Raw genomic sequence first — 20,265 nt, 5'->3', positions numbered from 1 at the left:
TCCAACAGAGTCATTAAAAAAGCCTGGAGATTTGAAAAAATTGGTCTCCAAATATCTGAGAATTGACAAAATCCAGAAATCTCTCACAGATGTTGGCACTTGTTACAGGCACACAGCCCATTCGTGGAGTGGTGTGTTCTCAAAAGAGACAAAGACATTCTAAAACAAAGTGAGTTTTCCAGGCTGACTATGAAGGGTAAGGAAGGCTTGGCAAGCTAAGGTCCCCGGAGGACTTCCCGTAACATATAAGAGTGGATGCGGGAAGAGCAGCAGAGGGCAAACCATGGCTCACCCACTCATAGACCACGGCAGGGACTGGCACTTTTCTGAGAGGAGCAAAGACAGACCTGGGACCAGAAAGGTGGACCACTGTAGGACAGTTTTCAGGGGAAGGAAGGGGTATCCAGGATGCAGGAAAGCCTAGCATCAGGTAGCCAAAGCCTGCGAGAGTTAAGAAAAAATGGTGACGTGAGGTCAGGACCACCAGGCTGTACACTATTTGTACGTCAGTGTCACCTAGAGCACTTTTTAAAAGACAGATCCAGGCCCCTCAGCTGGCAATTCTGTTTCAGCTGATCAAGACCAAAGCCTAGAAATCTATTTTTCACAAGGGAAGGAGGTGAGTCTGCACTAGAACAAGAAACATTGCCCTTAAAATGGGAATTTTAGTGTACTACAATTTTCATTATATTTTATCCTTAAAATTCACTATTTGTAAGAGATCATAGTAGAATTGTGTTTATACAAAACTCACAGATTAATATATCTATATACATACTTCTGTGAGGGGTATCAGAGCATCAGCAGTGCCTTCTAAGATCCTGTGATGTCCAAATACAGTACTAAGGTGCTGTACCTATACTGTGGCTATCTACAATTTCTAAACTGGGTAGTTCATTAGTGTTTAAAATTAAACATTAAACTTAAATATTCCATTTAAATAATAGAAAACATTTCTAGCTGTTAGAAGCACTTTTACTACCAATTTTATGGAACTTTTTAGTTTCCTTTTTTTTTTTCAGAAGTTCAGTTTTAAACCAGTTTTCATAGATAATTTTACATTACTTCTAGCGTCTTTTCTCAAGCACTTTTGAGACTGTGTTCAAAAAAAGCCTATTGAAGAGTAAAAGCTATACCTCTGTTCCTTAGTTTAATAAATTATAAAAACGCCTCCAGTTCTTTTTAGAGTGTTCTTGTAGAAAACCAAACTGATCACTAGGTTTTATTTATCACAGTATTATCAAGTATATCTGTACTTCTAGCATTTATTACCATAAAATATTTTTGAGTTTGAGAATAAATGCATGGTTTTATTCAGAAGCTAACAAGTAAGGAAAATGTTTTATTAATTTAAAACACTAGTTTCTATTTTGAAATTCATTTGCCTGTTTTTTTTGTTTTGCTTTTTTAAATAAAAAATTCCTTCTGCCCTGAAAAATTTCAATATTCTTACTTCTGGACAATGCTATGCACACAGTATGAATGGCCAAATTAGAATCTATTAATTCAGAATTGACCATACATAGTTGAGGTATGACATGCATACAAATGACAATGTTTCCACCTAGAACGAAAGTTCCCATACTTCAATCTTTAAATGAAAGGGGTAATAAATGCTTCCTTTCAGAATCACACACATCCCTGGCTAACAGAAGTGATATTATTTTAAAAACTCGATGATCTGTTCATTTCTCTATTAGCCTCACCAGAAACTGTGGAAAGAAGAAACCACATCCCCTTCTCTGACTGCATTTCTTCAGGATCTGCAGCTACTCCCCTCTGGCAGATATTCTTTCATAAGGCAGTTCTTACAGTACCCCTTGACATGCCACCCTCACCTACAAAAAGCTGTTCACATGAAGCAAAGTTAAGATTCCTTTTTTACTGCTTTAACTTTTGGATATTTTTCTGGAAGCTTCCAAATATCAGTAGAGGAAACCTAGGGAAACATTCCTTTATTTTAAAAACTATGTGTTTATCATCTTATTGTGCTATGTTCTGTGCTACGTACAGAGACTACGCGATTTTTTTTTTAATCAAATATATTACCACCCTTTAAAAGGGAGTTTCTGAACTAACGTGTCACACAGACAAGTAAACAATAATGAAAATTTGGTATGGACGGTGGCGGAATAGGAGAATGGTTTTAGGTCAGAGGGACAGTGAGCCCAGACTGAGGAGACAGAAGAGAACATCGCAGAAGTTTCTTAGAGGAAATAATGCCAATGTTGAGACCTGCATGATGAGCAGGACTTAGGTAAATGAAAAGGAAGGAAAGTGAGCATTCCAAGCAAAGGGAATAGCATATGGAAAGTCCCAGAGGGGAGAGAGAAATTTCGTATGATGAATGTAGGAAGTTGCAGAAGAATTGCAAAAGATAAGAATGGAGAAGCTGGGACTAGATTCTGAATTGCCACCTTAGTATTGTTAGCATTTGGCTCATTAAAGGAATAATGAGGAATAACTTGAGAATTATTTCTTTGGGAAGTTTTAAGGGCAATCATAATGTACTCACGTTTTCTTTCTAGAAAGATCACTCTGGCCTAGTGTGGAAAATTTATTTCGAGAGGGCAAAATTGGAGGCACGGTGATTTTCTGACATATGGTCTGATTTTAGTGAGTAGCAGTAGAAATGTAAAGAAATAGACAAATTTGGGAGATCCTTAAGAGGTAAAAATCACAGGACTTGGTGATTTACTCATTTAGAATTTAAAAGTGAAACCCAGATTTCCAGTTTGGTCAATGAGTAGATAAATATGCCTGGGATAAGAAGCAGGGGAAGGAAGTGGGAGAAGGATCTGATGAGTTTGAGGTGCCTAGGAGACCCTAGGAATGTTGATATATAGATACGAAGCTCTATAAAAGTATGATCACCTGATCACCTATAAAAAGGTGATCTGGGCTGACTAATCAATATTTGGAAGTCAGAGGCAGTAAAATGACAAATAGAGGCCTTGGGTGAGGATGAGCTTTCTCAGGGAAAGTGTTTAAAGTGAAACAAGAGAAGAGCCTTAGGGAAGTATCAACATTTAAGGAATCAGTTGGAAAATGGGAGCCTACACAATAGACTATGAAGGAGCAACCAAAAAGAACAAGAAGTGGGATGTGTGTGATTCTGAAATGAAGACTTTATTACCCCTTTCATTTAAAGATTTAAGTATGGGAACTTTAGTTCTAGGTGGAAAAATTGTCATTTATATCATGGAAACCCAGGGAAGAGAGGGCTTCAAAAAGGAGGACGTGGTCAGCTGTAGTGAATATTACTGAGAGATTGTGACGGCTAAGGCCTGAGAAGAGACTACTAGTTTTAACAACAATGTTGTTGGTAACATTGGTCATAGTAGTTTCTCTGAAGGGGTGACCAGAGAGCTGCAAGAATGAGTAGAGGTGAGTGCAGAAGTGAAGAAGGGGAGCAGAGACAACACTTGTAAGTGTCACTGTAAATGGAATAAAGGAAACAAGAGGTCTACCAAGGGACATGGATTGAGAGGGCCTTTTCCATTTTTATTTTAAGAAGGAAGACAGTTGAGTATGTTGAAATGCTGATGGAAATGAGCAAAGACTGAGGGAGGGTTGAAGATACAGGAACAAAGGGAGATAATTGATGGAGAGCCCTTGAGGATGATGGAGGGGTTGAGATTCGTGATGGGTTGGCCTTAGACAAGGTACATGGGTTAAAAGGCAAAAGAAAAAGAAAGAAAAGAAAGAAAGAAGGAAAGAAAGAAAAGAAGAAAGAAAAAGGAAGGAAGGAAGGAAGGAAGGAAGGAAGGAAGGAAGGAAGGAAGGAAGGAAGGAAGGAAGGAAGGAAAGAAGGGAAAAGAATTGTTTTTTAGAGTAGCAATAGAATCTAGGTGGGATAAACAATCAGGAGTCATAAAACACAAATGATAAATAAGATATGAAGGGCAGATGTTGTCGTGTATTTTAATAAGTTCCTAACTATCATACTATACATATTACACTGGAAAGAGCCCTGACTTCGACAGCACTTCTGTTTACTAGTTGTGTAAATTACTAAGACAAGTAATTTAACTTCATTTTCCTAATCTATAAAAAAATGGAAATTTTATAAATCTACCTTGAAAGCCTATATTAAGGAATACATTTTGATCATGTTAAGTCAGTATTAACATAATGATGGTCCTGTTGTAAGATTCTCAAGTAACTGAAAACATATTTACTATCGTCTTGTCTTAAGAATCAGTTTTCTTGGTTGTCTTTAGAAGATAATAAGCAAAATCACTGGAAGACAACCAATAGCTTTAGCGTATGGATACACAACACATAGCATAGTGCCAGACACATAATATCTACTCAAGAAATATGCATATAATAAATTACTGAAAGACAGCTTGGGGGTTCCATCTATGTTATTCAAACCTTTGCTTTCACTATATTCCAGTAAATGCTCCAGCCTCAATCCTCTTCACTCTCTGCTAGTTAGTCACTTCAGGGTCATAGAAGAAAACAGATACATCACCTGAGGAGGTTTGTCTTGACTATTAATCCATTTTTGCACACACAGCCTACAAAGAAGAAAATCGCTTAGCTCACATGGCCCAGAAGGCTAGAGTAGATGGGACCTGATCTGTTGCTTCTCTCCTCTGTTACTTCGTGTCATTTTCAACATTGTCACCAATGAAGCTCACTAAGAAAGGATGCCTGAATTAACCACAAGCAAATAATTTTAGTCGAAAATGCATAGATTTAGTTCAAGACAAAAAGGAAGAGAATAAATATATTCTTAGCATAAAATGGTTTCCCACATCATTTTCTTTCTCTAAAGTTTATAGCAAACTTTGTCTCCTGAGAACAGCTTGAAAGTAAGGAGATGCTGAGGGGAAAACTCAGTGGGGAGAGCTGCAGCAAATTGCCCCAGATAAGCTTAAGGCAACTCCAGCTCTGGACTCCCAAGACGCTAATGAACCATAGATTCCTACCTCTTCCCAAGGCCTGATATTTACAGAAATGTTGTCAAAGACATCTAAAGTTCCATAAAATATTGTATTTTTAAAAGGTCTTCAAACCAAGTCCTGTAAACCGATAGGAGTTACCCACTTGCTGAGAGTTAATAGGCTCTTGACTGAGTGGTGAGGTTTGAAAAGGACCATTAGAGACAGAGCACAACTTCTCCCAGCGGCCTGCTCTCTTCACTGTTCTGAGGGCTCTGCCATCGAAAGCCAGGCAGGGCATTGCCGAGTCAAAAAACAGAGCAAACAACTAAGGAGCTACTTATTTTGCTCTTAATAATGAAATGTTTTGAGGTCCAGGATTTCTAACTAAATCTATATGAGCCTTTTTATGCCAAATTATTGGATTATAATTGTATTTGGATGTCATAAGTGAAAATGTTGCATACAAGTTTTTCTCGCAAGATTTCACAGATTTTTCAGTGTTTATCTATGTAAATATATTACAAGTAGAAACTGAGTTAATAAAAGCCCATGCAAATAATCATCCACTATTGTTGCATTTCAATTACTCCAGTCTCCAAATTACTATGTATATTTGAGATGCTGGTACTTTTTCCAATTTAAATTCTAGCAATTCCTGAATCATGTTATCAAGGCCTTGCCTGAGAATACAGTAACATGAAAATTAGTTTTCTTACACTTTAATTTTATATTCAATAAGAATATTTATAGCATATGCAAGCAATGATAAGGATAATCACATTTCACATTTTATATTAGTACCTATGACTGGTGGAATGAAGAGGAATTTCTGTTTATTTGCATCCATCCTCTTCCCAACCCGTACCACTGCCTTACTAGCAAAGTTTCTGATCCAAGTAGTTTCAATTATTTTTCTGAAAAAAATGGAATAATGTTGAACTTGCAGAAGAAATGTTAAATTTGTAGCAAGAATGTTGAAGGACATGGTCTCTGTTGTGAAGAGTTGTTTTCTAAGTCTTTAACAGAGATTAAATAACAAGAATGTTATGACTGGTTCTCTGCTCTTTACAAAACTTGAGAATTGATTGTATCCTTAAATTCTCCGCGTCCCTCACGCTAGGCTGTCACTTTTAGCTAGCATTTTTATTGAAGTCTATGTCCCAGAAGCTTTAAAAAAGAGAGACTCTTCTACTCATCTATGCCTTAAAGAAACTATGACAGCAGGTGAGGCTATTGTGGAATCTGTTAAGTTGCAGGAACTCAGACTTCATTACATCCAGAACACATTCAGTAGGAATGCTTTTCTAGTCTTTAAAAAACTTCGATCGCAACTCAAGCTAGATATGAGGTTTTACTGCCTCGTATGTTTATACCTGATAAGATAAGGAGAGGAAATCATAAGAATTGTATATCTTCTTTGAAACCAACTCTAACCAACCATGGGGACAATCATGACTTTATTACTATATTCGTAAGTTTTTTCTGTCCCAGGCACAATGTAAATATAAGGAGAACAAAACAGTTTTTCCTTTTCTAGTTAAATAAAAGTAGTTTCATTTTGCTTTGGAGAAATGGCAGTAAGTAGGGGAAGGGTAAAATTAAGTAATTACAAATGGTGTGCAAGAATATGAATATTTCAATACTGGGGTTTCCCTCTACTGTCATTACATATAAAAATAGCAAGATTACATAAATACATTTAAAATTGAAAATTTTTGTTTTCTATAAAAGTATGACACATTTTGTGGGCCAACAGCAAAAGATAGTTGAAAAGATAATAAACCAAACTATAATACTCACATGCTTGTGCATGTCAAGATCATATGGGATGTTAAAGCATGATTTTAAAAATTGAATTGAGGTCCACTAAACAAAAGAAAGGCAATACATTACATAGTAAACATAGTAAAGGTTCTCTCTGCTAGAATGTCTGAATTACAGACATAGTCAAAATGCAAGATATTTTATACCCTTTCAAAAGGTAGTATGTTCCATAATTAAGACAAAAGTAATTTATTTTGTTTAACATATATAAATAATATTTCTATTTCTCTACATCTTTTTCCTAGCATATCAAAAATAATATTTTATAATAAATGTTAGTAAATATTCATGATTAATCATAAGTAAATTTTAGCAATAGAAATAAATATTACTTTCAGAATTCAATGAACTTAGAGTTCCGAAATAATCTAATCAATATACATTAACAGTCTACAACATTCCTGAGAAATGGCCACACAGCTCCTTTCAATACCACCAGAAGCCCACTACTTTACAATAGAACTCATTCTCCTATTGAACAGCTCTAGTTGTTTAAAAATATGCAGTGGAAATCTGCCCCCCAAAACATCCACTAAATTCCTGATGTTTCCTCTAGTTTAGGATCTTTTCAATTTACTCGGAAATGCTTACACAGAATCAGACTCTTCTGGACGAATCAGTGGCCTAGGAATTTGATTACATTTGAAATAAAGTCCTAATTAAAGTAGGGCATTACCAGAGAAATATCATTTGACCAGCCCCCAAAGGCCTCGCAGACTGTAGTGAACAATGGGTGGGGTCTAGTTCTCTGGTCTGTACAACAGAAGTTTGACCTTATAAAACTTCAGAATTGAGTGGACTGAAGAAAGTTAACATGTAACCACCTCAAAAAATAAACAGAAATTCGGAACTAGTCATTTCTCTCAAGTGAAATATGTAACTGTTAAATGGGTAAGATATTCATGTTGTTTTGTCAGAGCCGTTCCAATGTGAAGGCTACATAGAAGTCAAATTATTTTAAGAATGACTAGGCAGTAGAGCATCAGAACAAGAGAAATGGGTTAACTGGGTAAATATTTAATAGCATCAGAAACTAATAACCTGGTGCATCTGTCTCTGCACCTAGGACTCTGGGTTTGCTAGTTCAGGTTGGTTTTTTAAAACACACCAACTTGGGTGGGTGCAGTGACTCACGGTTGTAATCCCAGCACTTTGGGAGGCCGAGGCAGGTGGATTACTTGAGGCCAGGAGTTCAAGACCAGCCTGGCCAACATGGAAAACCCCCATCTCTACTAAAAAATACAAAAAGTTAGCCAGGGTAATGGCACATGCCTATAGTCCCACCTAATAGGGAGGCAGAGACACAAGAATCACTTGAGCCCAGGAGGTGGAAGTTGCAGTGAGCCAAAATCACGCTACTGCATTCCATCCTGGGTAATAGAGTAAGACCCTCAAAATAAAAAACAAAAACACACCAACTTGGAAAGCACTTGGATAGAAAATACAACTTAACTTTCAGAACTTCTTTGGCCAACCTTTAATCTTTGTCCAAAGGGAAACATTCCTTTTTATAGAAATATGGATTTGGTCAAATTTTACACTAATATTTCTGCTTTGATCCATAATGTGTTCCTTTGGTAAATTAATTATCTAAACAACATCTTATTTTCAGCTTTTTAGGGAAAGGAATACAGGGGCAATGGTAAACACATATACACACACGCATGTACATACTGGACTGTATTGATTTAAGTCTGAACTTCTAAATCTGGCTTTGCCCCCTTTCTACCCACTTAACCTTACTTGACTTGCAGTAAGGTAAGGCCTCACCATTTGCCATTCTCTGTCTCTTTAGCTTTCCCTGTTTCTTTCCTTGCAAGCACCAGGGTAGAAACAATATGTGTAGCTGTACTATAGAACAGCCGACTTCAATAGCTCTTGACCGAAGTGTTGACCAGCAATGGGCATGAGCCCTATTAGCTCTGCTGCAAACAACTCAGATTATATCAGAAATTGTTCTTCAAAAGGTCAGGAACTCTCTAGAACAAACCATTTATAAACATGTAAACAGGAAACTAGTTGAGGATTTTAAACAGAGACATGAAGAGTTTCTACCACAGCCTCTTATCTATTTTAGAAGAAAGAGCACAACCCTTGCATTAAACCTCTTTTTTTAAATGGAGGACAGAGAAATCAATGTCTAAATCATAAGCTACTGAAGGAAACATGCAGACTTCCAGATATATATATAATTTTTATATAATTTAAAATGTTTAATGCTTTATTATTGCTTAATACCTACTATACATAAACATTAAGATCACAAACACTATGGTTCCTATACATGTTTGTTTGGATATTAGATTTCTGTGTTTCTACTCTTCTTAATATACTAAAATCTCATTTCTAAAATATGTCTTATTCCATTACTAGCAGTGGTTATATATTCAGGTTTTCAATCAACTGATTTACTTGTTTGGATTGACTATAAATTTGTTGACATATATTGATGATTCCTCATTTTCTTGCCCAGAGATCATTTCTTCTACTCATTTATTTTCAGTCTCTCTGCTTTCTTATTTGACAGTATCCTATGAGCAGCATAACAGAGCACTCCAAGCTCATAAGGAATAGTGTAAACTGATTACCAGATTTTACGATGGAAACTATTCCCTGCCCATGTGATCACCCTGGCTGGATAATGAACTTTGTGAAAATATCCATGTCTTACCACACTAAGGCAACAGCCTCATTCAGACAAGCTCTTATTTTTCCCTTATACTTCAGTTCATAATTGTGAATATGGCACGAATCCAGAAACAAACTGTCAGTATGGGATGAGGTACAGTGTTAAAAATAAAATAGACTAAAAACTGGATTTTCACTTTTAAAAATTCTTGATATTCTTTTGTAACTGACAGAAAGAAAAATAGTCCTAATAAGATGTATTTGAAAAATACTATAGCTGAAAAGACAGTGTATAACTGAAATTTAGGGAACTCACAGAAAATTTCCCTGCATGCAAGTGTTCAGAAGCACTGAGGGGTTACTAATGAACCCTAAATAGAAGTGTCAAATAGTTTGTTATGGGAAGAAGGTCCAGAAATAAAAGTGAAAATCAGAGCTGGTTCATTACACCGGCAGTGTGACTGGCAAACCCCACTGCTAACGTCTCCTTTAAACCGCAGGTGCATGGTTTGAGCGCTATGCTGTGTAGCCCCCGGCCCTGGCACAGAATGAACACAGCCTCCTCCATGGGTTCACAAATTGCCCTTCTTCCATTTTAGTCACACGTTCCCATGTGGGAAATTTCACCCAACACTACCACTTTAATTTTGGTGTATTTGCTTACTGCAGCTGCACTTGCTACCAAAAACATCATACCACAAAATTCCAAAGTAACTTCAAAGAAGAGGGAAGAAACCAAAAAAGTTCTATACATTCTTAGTTTTCTCCATGGAAGTAGTTTGTTCAGTTTAATAGCAGTTATCAATGTGGAAATACTGTAATTCAAACCAACAAAAAAAATCACCAACCATCCTAGCTAAAGAGACACAGATAAGAAACAAACTAATGATTTAAATGTCATCTACAGGCTCTCTAGTATATTGATGGTAAATCCCTTACAAATGTGGGTGTGTAACATAAAATGTTGCCCATCATAATGATGCATATAAATATCTCTACACAAGAAATCACTATACATATTTTACAACTTTTTTCAGACTTTAATGTTTTACAGATGGCATCTGGATCTTAAAGATGTATAGATATTTTGCAGCTCTGTTTAATCATAAATAATACATTTGTCTGATTCATTAATACCAGAGGCATGTTTTTTTCTCCCAATGAATATGCTTATCATCCATGACTGCCAATAATAAAAACCCTTATATGGAAATAATCCATTTCATAAAATTAGGAATTCACTTGCCATTTTCCATTCCTGGTGACTAATTACTAGGGTGTTGAAGAGTACCTTCAGATTGAAGAGTGTCTTCAGATTGAGTTCATAAAAGCTATATTTCTCATGTGTTTGGGCAGAAATTTTCAAGAATGTTATATTTCAGATTTAGTGAAAGCTCAAGGCAAAAGTTTTATCATGAAATGAACATATTAAGACTCAAAAGACACTTAAAGATGACATTACAAATATGAAGCAAATGTATTTGGACTAACAAAGGTCAAAAAAATTCAAATACCTATGAAAACATGGCAAAACAAGTAGAACATGTTGTAATGGCACACAAAAGTGTTCATTTTAGTGTTTATTCTTTAGCGTGAGTTTAGGTTTCACATAGCATTGTTAATATAGGCCAAATATGCATTTAAATATATTTATAGTATTCAGTGTCTACTATGTGAATATCTACATAAGTTATTTTGAAATGGCGTTTTCTTGTTCAATAGGTTTATTTTGGCAACAAAAAAGAATGTATGGATGCTAGTGAAAATCATGTTTGCAGTAGATTTTAAAAGCCTCAGAGAATACATTTGGTGAAATTTGCATTCGGTTTGAAAAACGTGTGTTTAACAATTGAACACGGCCATATTTTAACTTTTAAGCTCTCGTGTTGCGAAAGTATCAAGGTATTACAGCAATTTACTCTTAAGGACATTATGTTTGGCTTTGAAATTTAAAAAATAGGATATTTCTTCTTGGAGTATTTCATGATCAATGTACAGTCCCTATGCGAGGAAAATTAAAGCTGTCTGACAAGTCCTAGAAACACCGCTAGCTGTTAAAGACGTAGGAAATTGCATAAAAGCATAAAAAGCACTGGGTAATTTTGCAAATTTCATCTCTAAACACAATTGTAAAGATGTCTGTCTTTCAGTTCTTTCTTCCTCTTATTTCTGAAGCATAGCCCTTTAGTTCTTGCCATTTTAAAATCTTTGCCTACCATAGCTTTGCTTCTTAATGTACTGGTTGATCTTACCAGGCTAAAAAAGTATTTACAGGGGGTGCTTGCTTTTATCTGTATTCACAGAGAATGCTAACAAATTAGAAGAAAGTGCCAGAGAACACCACATACCTTGTCCGGAACATTACAATGGCTTCTGTATGCATGGGAAGTGTGAGCATTCTATCAATATGCAGGAGCCATCTTGCAGGTAACATGTTTACCCATAAGCATAGTTAATGTATAAAGTTAATATGTAGAAACTAAATTGTGATGTTTATAGAAAATTGGTCGACATTCTTCTTGAATGGGTGATCAGCAACAAAACTTTTCTCTGCTTCTCCTGTGCATGTATACACACACACATGTACTCACACACTAAAAAACATATATATGTGCACCTTACACACTAACACATTACTAAACTCTTCTAGTAGAATTTAAAATTGTACTTTGTGCATTATAAGCTCCTTAAAGGTACCAGTTCCTCCATATTACCTCTCTTTCTCCTGAACACAGAATAGTACTTGGCATATATCAAGTGCTCAGTAAGTATTTATCAGACAAATGAATGGATGAAGCCTCATGTATTTTAGATAGCATAGTTGCTTCTCAGAGTTCATCTCTTCCTAAGTCCTTCAGGTCTTCTCATAAATATCATCAATCCTTGTTTTGCCAGGCATTCACTATTTTCTATAGATCTGCTCTCCCATGGAGCCTTGCAAAGTGAAATCATTAGCTATACTTCCACAGTTTCAAACTCAGTAGAGACACAAAGAAATTGCCTATCTGGATTTAGTTTATGAATATAAATACTGGCCAGGCATGATGGCTCACACCTGTAATCGCACACTTTGGGAAGCCGAGGTGAGAAGATCACTTGAAGCCAGGAGTTTAAGACTAGCCTGGGCAACAAAGGGAGATCCTATCTCTAAAAAAAAAAAAAATTTTTAATAAAAAAATTAAAATTAAAAATTAGCCATGCAGGGTTGCATGCACCTGTAGTCCCAGGATCTACTTGAGAGCTGAGATGGGATGATCCCTTGAGCCCAGGAGTTCAAGCCTGCAGTGAGCTATGGTCACACCACTACACTCCAGCCTAGGCAACCAAGCAAGACCCCATCTCTTATATATGTACAAATATATATTTATTTAAATACCTCCTGTGTATTCATGTCTAAAATATAATTATTTCAGAGATGGCAGAGCCAAAATGAAAACATGATTTATTTTTATTTTTATTTACATTAAGTACAAGTGACATATGATGAAATAGGTTGTATTTTCATTTACAACAGAAAGTTTCTCTCTCTCTCTCTCTCCCCCTCCCACTCTTCCTCCCTTTCTCCACCCCTCCACCTAGAGCTGTCTTCCTTTCATGTTTTCCCTCCACAAAATATACTAGCACAGGCCTTCAACTGAAGTCAGGCAGAGTGAACAAAACTGAGAAGTTACTCCTGCTACCCGCTCACTTCCCAGCAGTGTCATTATTATTAAACCCTTCCTGATGGAGAGAAAAAAATTCTCAGGATGTAGTTATAAGAAATTCAAAGTGAAGTAATAGAATAGTCCCACAAAATCAATGACATGTTGATCCCCTTTAAGTATTGTTTTCTTATGAGCTATTTTCCCATTTAATAGACACATGCTAATTTTCATATGTAGATTGTCTACCTGAGCTTTCCATGAGGGTTGAGTGGGAGAGGCAACATTCATTCTCAGATGAACACTACCTCGTCTTGTTTTGCAGAACTATATTGCCTACACCATACTTACTTTCTTCCAACAAAATTTGACTCTATCATCAGCAGATGATTTTTTGACCAGAAAATTAATGACTCATCCTGTAACTCTGATCCTAGTACTTCTCAACATTTATTCTGACAATAGCATAGAGAATGTTTCATCCAAAACAAATAGACTAATTTTTATACCCATGTCATCAGAAACAAATATTTTTTCAAGTAAACATGTTGACTTAGGTTGATTAAAGAGCAAATTAAATAACATGTAAAGCTCACCTTCCAGAAAATATAGAAATAACAGTCATTCTTGGACATGTATCATCTCTCTATATTGTCACCAAAAACAAATTATCGAGTAATCCTCCGACCTTTGAAATTACTATCATAAATGTAAAAAGAAACCACATATCTTATAACTGAGAAACACAAAGACATCTTATTGAAAATAAGTAGTTGTGAGCCATAACCACAAAGTCATATTTATTTAGAAAGGGACACAAAAAGCCCTAATTTTGTGATGAAAATAAATGCCTATCGATCAACTATAAAAATAAAGGCAGCAGCTACAGGTAACTGGGCACTATAATTTCTTCCAGGTGTGATGCTGGTTATACTGGACAACACTGTGAAAAAAAGGACTACAGTGTTCTATACGTTGTTCCTGGTCCTGTACGATTTCAGTATGTCTTAATCGCAGCTGTGATTGGAACGATTCAGATTGCTGTCATCTGTGTGGTGGTCCTCTGCATCACAAGGTCAGTAACAGCACTTGGTGGCTACCCAAATAAAGGGATATATTGTTCCTCCTTTATTTAATCAGATCCCTCTGAGTTGAGTTCCTTCATGGACTCTGGCCATCCATTCTCTATGAGTCCTATGTCCTTAGCATAAGAGTATTTGAATAGCCAGTGGAGTGGTACAATAGCATATTGGGGTGGTACAAATTATTTTCCTTAATTTTGCCTGATGATAAAGATTATTTATTTTTACCTACTTGAATTAGTATCCTTATCTACCTGGATCAGTATCCTTATGTACCCGAATCAGTTTTAACATATCTTGGTATAATAACAAACACATTTTTATCTTAGGATGACAAAATAGTTTTCAGTCACAAAATGCACAAATACATGTAGTTGTACTTTTATGGTAAATGAAAACCTTAGATACATAAACACATGCAGCAAATATCACAAAAAACTCTTATATCAAATTCCCAGCCAAATCAAAAGGCAATTGTTTCCTGGAGAATCAGGTTGAAAGACACAGGGGTTTCCTTCAGTTTCAACAGAAAGGAAAACCATGATTAATTAGCAATGTCTGACGTTGGGCTTGGAGTAAAGGAATGAGGCCAGTACTTGCTTAATTTCATTAGCATACAAACCAATGGTAACCAAGAATTGGACTTTAAGCCAAATGTATCATTTATGTTATGTATAACCAGAAAAGTCATTGAAGATAGTCCTTACTGACTTGATTTCACTCTTCTATAAAAAGTTCCAAGGAAGTTTCTAAGATTTTCACCAAATTCACAAGACTTTTAGACTTTCTTCATTTGTGCAGCTCTCCAGTAAATCAAAATATTTCTCTAAAAATTGTTTTGAACAGATACAAAAATAAAAGAAAGTATCATATCTTTAGAAAATAAGGGCCATAATACATTTCAGTATGGTATTGCACTATCTTCTTTGAGGACAAGTGTTGCATTTGCTCTTGAAAAAGATAAAATGTGGTTCATAAATCCTCGCCTGGACTAAAGGCTTAAGGGAAGATCATCGACTAAAGCTTTGGGCTGCTCTAAGCCGAGTTGAGTTCATCAACTCGACTCTCACGTTTAGATGCCAAGTGATTATATTAAAATAGATTCTGGGGAACATAAAGATAACAAGAATCCAAAAATACTGCATATAAAAAGAAAAAGAAAAGAATCTAAAACATAGGAAACTGTGCGATATTACTCTAATATCTAGCCAATATCAGTACATGAAAAACAAAGCCTATATTTAATGGATATAATCTCAACAATGTGATTGCTACTTCAACTACTGACACAAATGCAAAACTGTAAGTACTTTAGCAGATGTTTTCAATTCTGTTATGAATCACAGTTGCATTCCCATACATAATAAAAACAACAGAAACATACAGGGTCCTTTCTTCACAAGAAATTGTGTAAGCGTATATTATGTGTGTGTATCATATATGTGTATACACATATACACACATATATATGCACATTTAATAACATTACAGAGAAGGAACAATTATCTCTGCTTTCAAGATAGAGACCCTGAGGTAGAAGTTGGCAAATTGCTGACTTTACACAGCTGAGCAGCAAGGGCAGAAATGGGGTCCAGGTGGCCTAGTGCCAGAGCCTGGGCACTTCACCATGCTCATATTGCACCGTGTCTGGTAAGGATTTTGTGTATTCTGATGCTCAAGATTATCTAAACTGAGTTCCAAATTGGAGTATTTTTCCAAGGCATATGGACTTATTCATTTTCCGTGTTATAATAAACTAAAACCTGTCCTCAATTTATTGGCTTTTGAGGGGAAGACATAGCACATAAACTAAATTAGTATTTTGTAATGCCTTTTACAAATCTGCCTTAAGACCATCAAACCTTCTAGAGCCTTTCCAGGATTCATACTAGTCAATAAAGCACACCAGTTCCCAGTGTGGATTCATTTCACTCACCTGAAAACATTCTGCTCTGAAACCAGACTTTCCAACTAGGCTATCTGTCCCCAAACCCCAGAAACCCTGCTTTCCCGATGACCTAGCCATATTTGTCTGTCAAGACCTATTTCAAAATAGGTCTTGCTAAAAGATTTACAAAATTGCAGCAAGCAGAAGTCCTCCCATTTCCTTTGATTTTTCTTCCTCATCTGGTCTCTCCTGTCTTCTGCCTCTCTCTTCTATCTCTTCTCCTTCTTTCTACTTTCTTTTTAAAAAAAAAATTTTCTGCTTTACTTTACTATTTTAGCCAAACACCTGCCCTCCTCCTAAACACCACATGTGTCACAAAAAATATGGACATTTGGAGACATGTTTCAAAATGAAACGAGTTGCCCTGTTGAGAAGTTGGATTTTTGATCCTTTTATTTCTAGCTCCCATTTGCTGGGAATGTGATTTCAGCTCCCTGTTCACTTTAACAGATCTATCCTCCGTCTAAAACTATACATATATATATTTATATACACCCACATACACACCCACGCATATATACATAAACCCACACATACACACATGATATATATGTGTATGTATATTTATATATTTTCATATATTCTGATACTTCACAGATTGTTACAATAGAATTTTATATGAACTTTCCATTATTCTCATTTGCATAGTCAAAGCATTTTTTTGTTACAAGAAAAAAAATACTAGACCAGAGATTTTCAGATAATTTGACTGAATATTAGATTTTTATAGATGCTAAATAATTGGTACCAATTTATGTCCCTAATCTATACTATTAAGGTACAAAAATGATATTAGGCTGGTCCAAAACAATGTTCCTTTCCATTACATATCAGATATTAACAGTTGGCTCATTCTCTGCTGGTTTGATAGGATTTAAACTCATAACATTGAAAAGTCAATATAACATTCATTCTTAGGACATTTAAAATATAAAATTGTTGAAGACCTTTAAAGTGAGATAAAATGGGCTCACGACTTGCTTGATTGCATTGTGCTGAGTCATTCTTTGTGCCTTAATGAGTAAGCAGTTAAGGACAAAGTAAATGTCTTCCTCTTCAGCTTCTGCCTGTGTTCAATTCCCAACAAAAACTTAAAGACAACTGCACAGAGAAGCAAAATAATAACTTTTCCAAAATAATCCAAGTTTCTACTAATGATAAATTCTTTCATCTGAAATATTTTAATAATTTGCTTAATCCACATCTTTGCTCTGTGATTGTAGGGCCAAACTTTAGGTAATAGCATTGGACTAAGATTTGTAAACTTTCCAACCTTCTAGGAAATGCCCCAGAAGCAACAGAATTCACAGACAGAAGCAAAATACAGGGCACTACAGTTCAGACAACACAACAAGAGCGTCCACGAGGTTAATCTAAAGGGAGCATGTTTCACAGTGTCTGGACTACCGAGAGCTTGGACTACACAATACAGTATTATAGACAAAAGAATAAGACAAGAGATCTACACATGTTGCCTTGCATTTGTGGTAATCTACACCAATGAAAACATGTACTACAGCTATATTTGATTATGTATGGATATATTTGAAATAGTATACATTGTCTTGATGTTTTTTCTGTAATGTAAATAAACTATTTATATCACACAATATAGTTTTTTCTTTCCCATGTATTTGTTATATATAATAAATACTCAGTGATGAGAAAAAATTGGCATTCTTAAATTTGCGGTATCTCATAACTGTAAATATAATCAGACTAGTACAATCTGTACAGCTACCAATATTTCATGTTTCTTCTCATCTTGAGACAGCACATTACTTTGTACAGGACTCAGTGGCTAGGTTTTGAGTGATTCCAAGATCAAGGGAAATGATGGTTATTGGAAAAGAGAAAAAATAATTTACTTTATATCGAGTGAGGATAAAATATTTCAGATCTTTGAATCATCTCTATTGCATCAACTTTCTTCCCTGGCCTTCCATTTTCATCCCTAGAGCAGAAAGATCTCTGGCATATAAACTAAATAAAAGACGAAGGGGAGGGAAAGTGTTTTATAACTCATAAAGGACAGGGAAAGAAGATATTGGTTTTTATTGGGGAAGTAGCTTAGAATCCCCCAGTTAAGTGCATGTATCTGAAGGATACTGAACAAGTTACATACTAGGTATACACAGAGTGGCAAAATATATTCCATTTAGGTGGGTGGAATTACCAGGGGAAAAACGTAATGATACCATTAAATGTGAAACACCAAAGTCGTGATTTCTCAAGAGCACCATACTATATTTATAGTATATGGTTCTTTGAAAAGAAGTTAGAATCACAACCAATACCCCACGAATAGTTTTATGGCTAATGCAGCACCGTAATTTGTAAGGGATGATGACAATATTTCATGAAAAAAGAGATATGTTTTGAGCATATTTATATGGTGAGGTAAGAAAGAAAATCCTACAGCATCTGAAAAACCTCACTGGGAAGTTGGTATGGATTTTTGTTTGATTTGTGCATACAAATAGGTATCACAACTTGGTTTGGAAAAAATAAGCTGTGAAAAGTCTCAAGGAATAAGATGAAAATAAATCAATTATTATCATTTAGCTCTGCAAAGCTTTCCATGGCTAACACAGTAAATTTAAATAAAGCTCTCTTTGTCTCCTTCAAATAACCTGTGCGTGGACTTTAAAAAAAAAAAAAAAAAAAAAGGACACTCCAAATATCCAATCAACACATTCTGAATATAAAATATTCAGTGAAAAATTATTTTCTGAAGTGATGTTTAAAATACTCGTTAAAACATAAATAAAGGTGACAATCTAAGTAGGATTTAGGACTCTGAAAAACCTGGTTTTCTAGATTAGTCATCACTGTGAAAAGTGTGACTCTATTGGCATAACCATCACTCAAATGTTCCCATAAATCGGCCCTATGCCACCTGTACAAGACAAATTCCTTTTCGCCTTCTTCGTGGAAGTTTAGTTTGGTTAACAGATAGAAAGATGTAACGAGCCAGGGTCTCCTTTGTAAGATTCTTGTGACAAAGAAACCCTTCCTCGTCATAAAGGAAGAGGAAAAAATGCAACATCCACAGAGATTTATAGAGATTAAAAGAAACAATTCCACTGACTCTTGCTTGTAGGAGTGTGAAATGATTTGATTTGTTAGATATGGATGCGTTGCTGTATGTGAATTTTTATCAAATGATCATAAACCTATGTCCTTGGAGTTCATAATATAATACACTCTTGTCCATTTCCATGCTCACCCACCCCATGAAGGAATTTCTTTTAAAAGATGCATAACAATCTTAAGTGAGCATATACTATGTGCCAGGCACTGTTCAAGGTCCTAGGGAAATACAAACAAAACATGGTCTCTGCTACCAAAAAAAAAAAAAAAAAAAAAAAAAAATCTCACAACCTAGAACTAACAGATAATTACCCAGCCTCTACTAGCATATTTCTGATAATTTGGAATTTCATCCTTGGGCAGTTATAATTTTTCAAACAGTTCTTTCTCATATCAAGGTGATGCTTATTTCTATGTGCTTTCTACCCAGGGCTCCTATTTTTTCTCTTAGGAGCAAAGGAATAATGACTTATGTATTTAAAATAAAAAGACAGAAATCATGTTTTCCCACTCACCCCACAGCCTTCCTGCAACTCTGTTCATCTCTAAGTGAAACATCCTTAATTTCCTCATCTGTTCTTCATGTGATATCACTTCCACATCCTCCTAGCATCTGAATTGTCCTTCCTTGGACAATTTCTACTTTATCAATATATTTCTTTGAGTGTAGAGCTCAGAATTGCACAGTCTACTACAATTGTCTGACCAGCACGCTATGTAGTAGAACTTGTAGAAGGCAAGTTTAATTGAGAGCCGTGATTCTTAAATTCAAGTTCTACTTAGACCTGCAATTTTGCGGTGGTACCATGAACAAGTCATTTCATATCTCAGATCTCAGTTTCCTCGTTCAGAAGATCACTTCTGTCTCTCTATCAAGATTCTATATATTCAGGAAAAAGGCACTATATACTTTTATTATTGCTACCAAGGACCATATTAACTACTTTTATTGCTTATCCTCAACTTAAATTCAAAATTCTTTTAGAGTAAACTGCTAATGGCCAGGCATGGTGGCTCACGCCTGTGATCCCAGCACTTTGGAAGGCCAAGGCGGGTGGATCACGTGAGTCCAGGAGTTCGAAACCAGCCTGGCCAACATGGCAAAACCCTGTCTCTACAAAAAAAAATACAAAATGAATCAGGTATGGTGGCGC

General features: G+C 35.7%; 1 protein-coding gene across 1 annotated transcript in view; it reads left to right on the top strand.

Annotated features, from left to right (window-relative positions):
- Positions 1-18,647, top strand: part of TMEFF2 (transmembrane protein with EGF like and two follistatin like domains 2) — a 240,424-nt gene extending 221,777 nt beyond the window's left edge. The window contains exons 8-10 of the mRNA XM_007965699.3: positions 11,651-11,774; positions 13,905-14,063; positions 17,299-18,647. Coding sequence (XP_007963890.1) covers positions 11,651-11,774; positions 13,905-14,063; positions 17,299-17,395 — 380 coding nt within the window. The 3' untranslated portion in view covers positions 17,396-18,647. The remainder of the gene's footprint in view (positions 1-11,650; positions 11,775-13,904; positions 14,064-17,298) is intronic.
- The last annotated feature ends 1,618 nt before the right edge of the window (positions 18,648-20,265 follow it).

The sequence above is a fragment of the Chlorocebus sabaeus genome, chromosome 10 (assembly GCF_047675955.1).
Source record: "Chlorocebus sabaeus isolate Y175 chromosome 10, mChlSab1.0.hap1, whole genome shotgun sequence".
NCBI lineage: Eukaryota > Metazoa > Chordata > Mammalia > Primates > Cercopithecidae > Chlorocebus > Chlorocebus sabaeus.
This window is presented reverse-complemented; position numbering and strand designations above follow the sequence as displayed.